This window comes from Eptatretus burgeri, unplaced genomic scaffold, assembly GCF_056783735.1.
Source record: "Eptatretus burgeri isolate ZD-2024b unplaced genomic scaffold, Ebu_testis_v1 Ebu_testis_scaffold_1387, whole genome shotgun sequence".
NCBI lineage: Eukaryota > Metazoa > Chordata > Myxini > Myxiniformes > Myxinidae > Eptatretus > Eptatretus burgeri.
In genome coordinates, this window is record NW_028223336.1 from 1 (window position 1) to 8,234 (window position 8,234).

Genomic DNA, 8,234 nt, shown 5'->3' on the forward strand with positions numbered 1-8,234 from the left:
GCTGCACGTATCGCCGACGAACTCGTGGCTTCGCCTGTTGTCGGTGTTCACAACCTATGCCCAACGATAGTTTAACTTAGGCATAGCACGCTGCACGTATCGCCGACGAACTCGTGGCGTCGCCTGTTAAAAACCTGCCGCATCATAACGCGGTTTAAATCATAACCGCCTGAGAATTGGAAGTGTCAACATCACAGTCACACCTTGACGATTTAGCCATCGTATGCCGACCTATGAAAAATGTGTCTAAAACGCTGGCACACGTGGAATACGGTATGGGTAAGTTGTGTATACGTCAAGAGCACGCTGAAAAACGACGAAGTACGCTGTCATATTTCGTGGTACGTTTAGTACGTCGTGAAATTTCAAGCATACTGAAAATTTTACGACGTACTCGCCGTATGGCTCACACGTTCCGCTACGCTGGGAATAACTTGTCGGCACGATATGCGATTGTTGACACACGTCGACACAAGTTCCTTGTAAGTTACTCATAAGTCGAAACACGTCGAGGTAATGTTTAGCATACCCGAAGCTTATTTTCTCCGTCAAGGCACATTTTCTTTTTTTCTCTTTGGCTCCGTGAAGGCACGTGACGAAATATCTGAAGTTGTTGTTGTTGTTATTTTTTAGTCTATCACGAATTTTAAAATATATTCGGACATTTGCTTTTAAGTTTCGACGTCGACGTGACAATATCCTCAAACCGAAAATATTCACAGAGGAGGAACTAAGAATAAGACATGAGCAAACTGAAGAGGCAATTGGACATGACGTAACGGTACGTGACGAAATATCGGAAGTTATTGTTGTTGTTGTTGTTGTTTTTTTAACGCTGCCAATACGCCATTATACGGAAGCTGTAAATTAGAAACACGTTCAGTAAGTTCTGTGGTCGTCTGGAAGACGTCAATCAAATACGTCTACATACGTCAATATGCGTTGGAGGTACGTTACACATAGGTTCAAAGCACGTCACTCATAGGTTAGAAATATGTTTTGGGTACGCTAAGCATTACCTCGACGTGTTTCGACTTATGAGTAACTTACAAGTAACGTGCCTCGACGTGTGTCAACGATCGCATAACGTGCCTCGACGTGTGTGCAACGATCGTGTAACATGCCTGCAACACGTTACTCATAGGTTATAAATAAGTTTCGGGTGCGCTTATCATTACCTCGACGTGTTTCGACTTATGAGTAACTTACAAGTAACGTGTGTCGACGTGTGTCAACGATCGCATAACGTGCCTACAACTTATAGCCAGCGCAGCTAAAATTTGAGGACAACCGCAAAGTACAACGATGAAAGCCAGCGTACTACGACCTATGGCAGTGTATTTCAGCGTGCTCTTAACGTATACAAACTTACCCATAACGTATTCGACGTGTGCCGGCGTTTTACCCCAATTTTGCATGTCAGGCATACGTTGGCTAAATCGTCAAGGTGTGACAGGGCCTTAAAGGAGGACGATCAGCATCATTGGGACAGACTTAAAGGAGGGCAATCAGCATCATTGGGACAGACTTAAAGGAGGACAATCAGCATCATTGGGACAGACTTAAAGGAGGGCAATCAGCAACAATGGGACAGACTTAAAGGAGGGCAATCAGCAACAATGGGACAGACTTAAAAGAGGGCAATCAGCATCATTGGGACAGACTTAAAGGAGGGCAATCAGCATCATTGGGACAGACTTAAAGGAGGGCAATCAGCATCATTGGGACAGACTTAAAGGAGGGCAATCAGCATCATTGGGACAGACTTAAAGGAGGGCAATCAGCATCATTGGGACAGACTTAAAGGAGGGCAATCAGCATCATTGGGACAGACTTAAAGGAGGGCAATCAGCAACAATGGGACAGACTTAAAGGAGGGCAATCAGCATCATTGGGACAGACTTAAAGGAGGGCAATCAGCATCATTGGGACAGACTTAAAGGAGGGCAATCAGCATCATTGGGACAGATTTAAAGGAGGGCAATCAGCATTATTGGGACAGACTTAAAGGAGGGCAATCAGCATCATTGGGACAGATTTAAAGGAGGGCAATCAGCATCATTGGGACAGACTTAAAGGAGGGCAATCAGCAACAATGGGACAGACTTAAAGGAGGGCAATCAGCATCATTGGGACAGACTTAAAGGAGGGCAATCAGCATCATTGGGACAGACTTAAAGGAGGGCAATCAGCAACAATGGGACAGACTTAAAGGAGGGCAATCAGCATCATTGGGACAGACTTAAAGGAGGGCAATCAGCATCATTGGGACAGACTTAAAGGAGGGCATTCAGCAACAATGGGACAGACTTAAAGGAGGGCAATCAGCATCATTGGGACAGACTTAAAGAAGGGTAATCAGCATCATTGGGACAGACTTAAAGGAGGGCAATCAGCATCATTGGGACAGACTTAAAGGAGGGCAATCAGCATCATTGGGACAGACTTAAAGGAGGGCAATCAGCAACAATGGGACAGACTTAAAGGAGGGCAATCAGCATCATTGGGACAGACTTAAAGGAGGGCAATCAGCATCATTGGGACAGACTTAAAGGAGGGCATTCAGCAACAATGGGACAGACTTAAAGGAGGGCAATCAGCATCATTGGGACAGACTTAAAGGAGGGCAATCAGCATCATTGGGACAGATTTAAAGGAGGGCAATCAGCAACAATGGGACAGACTTAAAGAAGGGCAATCAGCATCATTGGGACAGACTTAAAGGAGAGCAATCAGCATTATTGGGACAGACTTAAAGGAGGGCAATCAGCATCATTGGGACAGATTTAAAGAAGGGCAATCAGCAACAATGGGACAGACTTAAAGAAGGGCAATCAGTATCATTGGGACAGACTTAAAGGAGAGCAATCAGCATCATTGGGACAGACTTAAAGGAGGGCATTCAGCAACAATGGGACATACTTAAAGGAGGGCAATCAGCATCATTGGGACAGACCTTAAGGCGCTGTCACACCTTGACGATTTAGCCAGCAATGGCAACGTATAAAAATGTATGTAAAACGTTGGCGTACGCTGAAATTTTGATGTTTTTAAAAAAGTTTTGGTCGTATTCATAACGTGTTGGTCGTATGCAGAACATATTAGTAACGGGCACAGAACGTTTCGTTGTCTTATAGATAACTTATACCAACGAATGCTTCGCCTGTTGTCGGCGTTCACAACCTATGCCCAACGATAGTTTAACTTAAGCATAGCGCGCTGCACGTATCGCCGACGAACTCGTGGCGTCGCCTGTTAAAAACCTGCCGCTCGCCGATTTAAATCATAACCGCCTGAGAATTGGAAGTGTCAACATCACAGTCACACCTTGACGATTTAGCCAGCGTATGCCGACCTATGAAAAATGTGTCTAAAACGCTGGCACGCGTCGAATACGGTATGGGTAAGTTGTGTATACGTCAAGAGCACACTGAAAAACGATTAAGTACGCTGTCATATTTCATGCTACGTTTAGTACGTCGTGAAATTTCAAGCATACTGAAAATTTTACGACGTACTCGCCGTATGGCTCACACGTTCCGCTACGCTGGGAATAACTTGTAGGCACGATATGCGATCGTTGACACACGTCGACACAAGTTCCTTGTAAGTTACTCATAAGTCGAAACACGTCGAGGTGATGTTTAGCATCCCCAAAACTTATTTTCTCCGTCAAGGCACATTTTCTTTTTTTCTCCTTGGCTCCGTGAAGGCACGTGACGAAATATCTGAAGTTGTTGTTGTTGTTGTTGTTGTTATTTTTTAGTCCATCACGAATTTTAAAATATATTCGGACATTTGCTTTTGAGTTTCGACGTCGACGTGACAATATCCTCAAACCGAAAATATTCACAGAGGAGGAACTAAGAATAAGACATGAGCAAACTGAAGAGGCAATTGGACGTGACGAAATATCGGAAGTTATTGTTGTTGTTGTTGTTGTTGTTGTTGTTGTTGTTGTTTTAACGCTGCCAATACGCCATTATACGGAAGCTGTAAATTAGAAACACGTTCAGTAAGTTCTGTGGTCGTCCGGAAGACGTCAATCAAATACGTCTACATACGTCAATATGCGTTGGAGGTACGTTACACATAGGTTCAAAGCACGTTACTCATAGGTTAGAAATAAGTTTCGGGTGCGCTTATCATTACCTCGACGTGTTTCGACTTATGAGTAACTTACAAGTAACGTGCCTCGACGTGTGTCAACGATCGCATAACGTGCCTCGACGTGTGTGCAACGATCGTGTAACATGCCTGCAACACGTTACTCATAGGTTATAAATAAGTTTCGGGTGCGCTTATCATTACCTCGACGTGTTTCGACTTATGAGTAACTTACAAGTAACGTGTGTCGACGTGTGTCAACGATCGCATAACGTGCCTACAACTTATAGCCAGCACAGCTAAAATTTTAGGACAACCGCAAAGTACAACGATGAAAGCCAGCGTACTACGACGTATGGCAGTGTATTTCAGCGTGCTCTTAACGTATACAAACTTACCCATAACGTATTCGACGTGTGCCGGCGTTTTACCCCAATTTTGCATAAGTCAGGCAATCGTCAAGGTATGACAGGGCCTTAAAGGAGGACGATCAGCATCATTGGGACAGACTTAGAGGACAATCAGCATCAGTGGGACGGACTTAAAGGAGGGCAATCAGCATCATTGGGACAGACTTAAAGGAGGGCAATCAGCAACAATGGGACAGACTTAAAGGAGGGCAATCAGCAACAATGGGACAGACTTAAAAGAGGGCAATCAGCAACAATGGGACAGATTTAAAGGAGGGCAATCAGCATCATTGGGACAGACTTAAAGGAGGGCAATCAGCATCAGTGGGACGGACTTAAAGTTTATTGACATATAGCTCCTGACTGGTTGTCTGTTTTGTCCAGGGATCGTCTTTCCAATGGGACTTGCGATCGACCCCCTATCGCGAAATGTATTCTGGGTAGATCTTTTCCAGAAGTGCATTGAGGTGGCAAACCTTGACGGTTCACAGCGCCGGGTTCTGATCAACGGCGCGTTGAAAAGTCCATCTTCTATTGCTGTCGACCCAGAACTAGGGTAAGGATCCATTGCTGTGAGTATCCCATCACGTTGACTTCTCCTTCACGATTTCATCGAATAATGAACAACACGTCATGGCAGTTTTCATTTACACATGCTACGAATGACTTTCTTTGTGACCCGGCTTTGGCTGGGGTATTGACTTATTACCAATCCCACTCTTTCGCATATTGTCATGTAAATAATCTGGATTTTGGGGGGACAAGAATACGCAGGTCTTACTGGCGTCAACAACCAACTTCATCGACGCCATTGAAGCCAATCAGGAGCCGTTTGGTTGTTTGTGAACAATTGATTGGTGGTTTATTCAGTTATCCAGGAGTACTCATTAATTAACCGGTCATGTTGTTGCGTATGTGTACATTTACATCACGTGACCACCATACATATGATGCGCCGCCACAAGTCCCACTTGTCCTGACACGAGCCCATCCTTTTTATCAACATGTCAGCCGCTTGTACTGGGTCGATTGGACGTCACAGGTGAATGCGATCATCGAGACGGCACATACGGATGGCTCTGGGCGGCGTGTGCTTGTCAACGAAGACCTGCCACGACCGGAATTCCTCACCTTCGACCCAAACTCACGCCAACTATGTTGGGCAGATACTGGTTGGTCTTTCACCCCCTAAATCCCTCGCGTTTTCATCTTTCGCTTCCGCCGTGTTTCGGCGCTGGGCACGTCACGTTGACCGTACGTTTCTGATGTTTGGATTCTAAGTGTATTGTTCACAGCACGAATGTCATTTCGAGCAAAGAGCTTGTTCTCTCATCTGTGCGCAGTTGCCAAACGGTTGGAGTGCATGGAACCAAACCGCGGTACGCATCGGCTCAGCCTGGAGGTTCTTCAACGTCCTGTAGGCCTAACAAGCTTCGCAGGCCATCTGTATTATACAGACTCGCAACGGTACGTGCTGATGGATTCTCTACACAAGAAACTAGGCTCATGGAGAGTGAGGCGACAGAAAGGGAAAAGTGAACATACTGGTAGTGGGACAATGGGGCCACATTTGGACGCAGCAAGAAAAAGAATAAACGGACAGGAGAATAGGTGACAGAGAGGAGGGAGGGAAACACATGAACCTGCAAGGAAGAGCGTCTGGTGAGGTTGGGATAATGGGGGAAGAAGGCATCGCAGGTCCGGGTGGGGGCGACACGACATGGGATTGCACCACCCGGTCGAAGTCCCGGCAGGGGTGCAAATTAACATTTTTATCCACCGGCCAGCAGGGCCGGTGACTAGAAGAAGTTACCAGCCCAGCAGCATTTCTACCGGCCCGATAAAATAAAGATAAAAGTCACAAATTTGATATCAAACACTTTTAATATACTCACATGAGTGAGTTTGATGAGTGAGGTTGGTTGGATGAGTGAGGTTGGTTGGATGAGTGAGGTTGGTTGGATGAGTGAGTTTGATGAGTGTGGTTGGTTGGATGAGAGATTTTGATGGATGAGGTTGGTTGGATGAGTGAGTTTAATGGAGGAGGTTTGCAGAATGAGTTAGGTTGATGGAGGAGGTTGGGTGGATGAGTGAGTTGGATGGATGAATGAGTGAGTTTGATGAGTGGGGTGGGGGTGGGGGGATGATTCAGGGAGGAGGAGGTTGTGGGTGATGGTGGGGGGGGACCTTTTTTGTGTGGGTGATGGGGGGGGTCAAGGGGGTTGTGAGTAGTGCTGGGGGGGGAATTTTTGTGGGTGATGGGGTGGTTGTGGCTGATGGACGATGGGGGTGGGTTGTGGGTGATGGACAATGGTGGGGGTACTACTCGTCCACCCAACATCACATATAAACTCACTCATCCACCGAACCTCACCCATCAAACTCACTCATTCACCCAACGTCACCCATGAAACTCACTCAAAAACCCAACCTCACCCATCAAACTCACTCATTCACCCAACCTCACCCATCAAACTCAGTCATTCACCCAACCTCACCCATCAAACTCACTCATTAACCCAACCTCACCCATCAAACTCACTCATTAACCCAACCTCACCCATCAAACTCACTCATTCACCCAACCTCACCCATCAAACTCACTCATTCACCCAAATTCACTCATTTAACCAACCTGGGCATGAGAGAATGCGTCCAAACCGTCAAATCTCACGCAATCACTTGTGATTTGGAACGACATGAAAACAGACAAAATGGCCGCCGCAGAATTACCGGTGATTTCTGCGGATTTCTGCGGACAAAAACAGTTGTTCTCGTTGAGAAAACTAGTAGAGAAGCCAGTACAAATTGTACAAAATAACAGGAATCACCGGTGATTCACCAGCCGGGCAGGTAAGGCAGTATTGTGTACCTGCCCAGCACAAAAGTTAAGCGCCATTGGCGACCGGGCGGCCGTAAACAAGTCCTGGCGAGGGTCTTCAATCTCTGATTGCTCTTTTTCTTGTTTTCTGTACAGAGTCAGACTTTTCTCATGTTTATAAAATTGTTGGTATTTATGTAATGATGTGTCCGGAAATGAAATATCAAATATATCAAAAGAGCGGAAGGGATAAAACAACGTGAGGGTGGAAGGGTGAACGTTTGGCCCGTGGAGGTGGGCTGCCTACATCGTGGTGTCGTGGGTCCAGGCAAGCAAGCCCTGCAGCCCTTCAACACACACGGAGCACCCCAAATGATGGTGTACCTGGTGTTGTTAATGGAGGTGAAATGCTCGAGACCAGATGAGGGCCACAGGGGAAGCAGGCACAAGAGCTCTGACAGTGTCGGCAGCGTATACATTGACGTCCTTTCATTGCAGACTTAAGAAGAGACAGAAACGTTGCCGAAACAGGACAAACACTGTGAACCCCTTGTCGGTTTGAGTGTGTGCTGCCAAACTCTGCCACTGTTTGAGGAACCAACTCTAAAAACTGGACGCAACTCCTCTCCCCTCATTTCCTTTGTCCCAAAACCCCAGTCAATGAGCTCTTTGGTGTCTCGCTCAAGAATTCTCCCGAGTTTCTGATATGTTTCGAGTGTAGAAAGGCCATCACTTGATCATGAGGATGGCACTCGGTGGAGCGCATACCTCCGTCAGGCTGAACAGTTCACATTTTGTATCCCTTTGAGAGGCCGGATCTGGATTCGGACCTCAACCACAATCGAAACAGCCTGTTCTTGTCACCGAATCAACTTATTAAACCAAGTTTTGTTTTA

General features: G+C 46.1%; 1 protein-coding gene across 2 annotated transcripts; it reads left to right on the forward strand.

Annotated features, from left to right (window-relative positions):
• Positions 1 to 47: 47 nt before the first annotated feature.
• Positions 48 to 6,627, forward strand: LOC147006874 (uncharacterized). 2 transcript variants are annotated; one of them, XR_015054548.1, is made up of 4 exons: positions 48 to 5,073; positions 5,529 to 5,689; positions 5,861 to 6,434; positions 6,471 to 6,627. XR_015054548.1 is itself a non-coding variant. In XM_085867756.1 (3 exons), the coding sequence occupies exons 1-3, from the start codon at positions 4,916 to 4,918 to the stop codon at positions 6,130 to 6,132; spliced, it is 591 nt and encodes a 196-aa protein (XP_085723882.1). In that variant the 5' UTR covers positions 48 to 4,915; the 3' UTR covers positions 6,133 to 6,627. The 2 variants fall into 2 exon arrangements, 1 of the variants encoding a protein (XP_085723882.1); XM_085867756.1 differs by having other exon boundaries at positions 5,861 to 6,627.
• Positions 6,628 to 8,234: the final 1,607 nt, after the last annotated feature.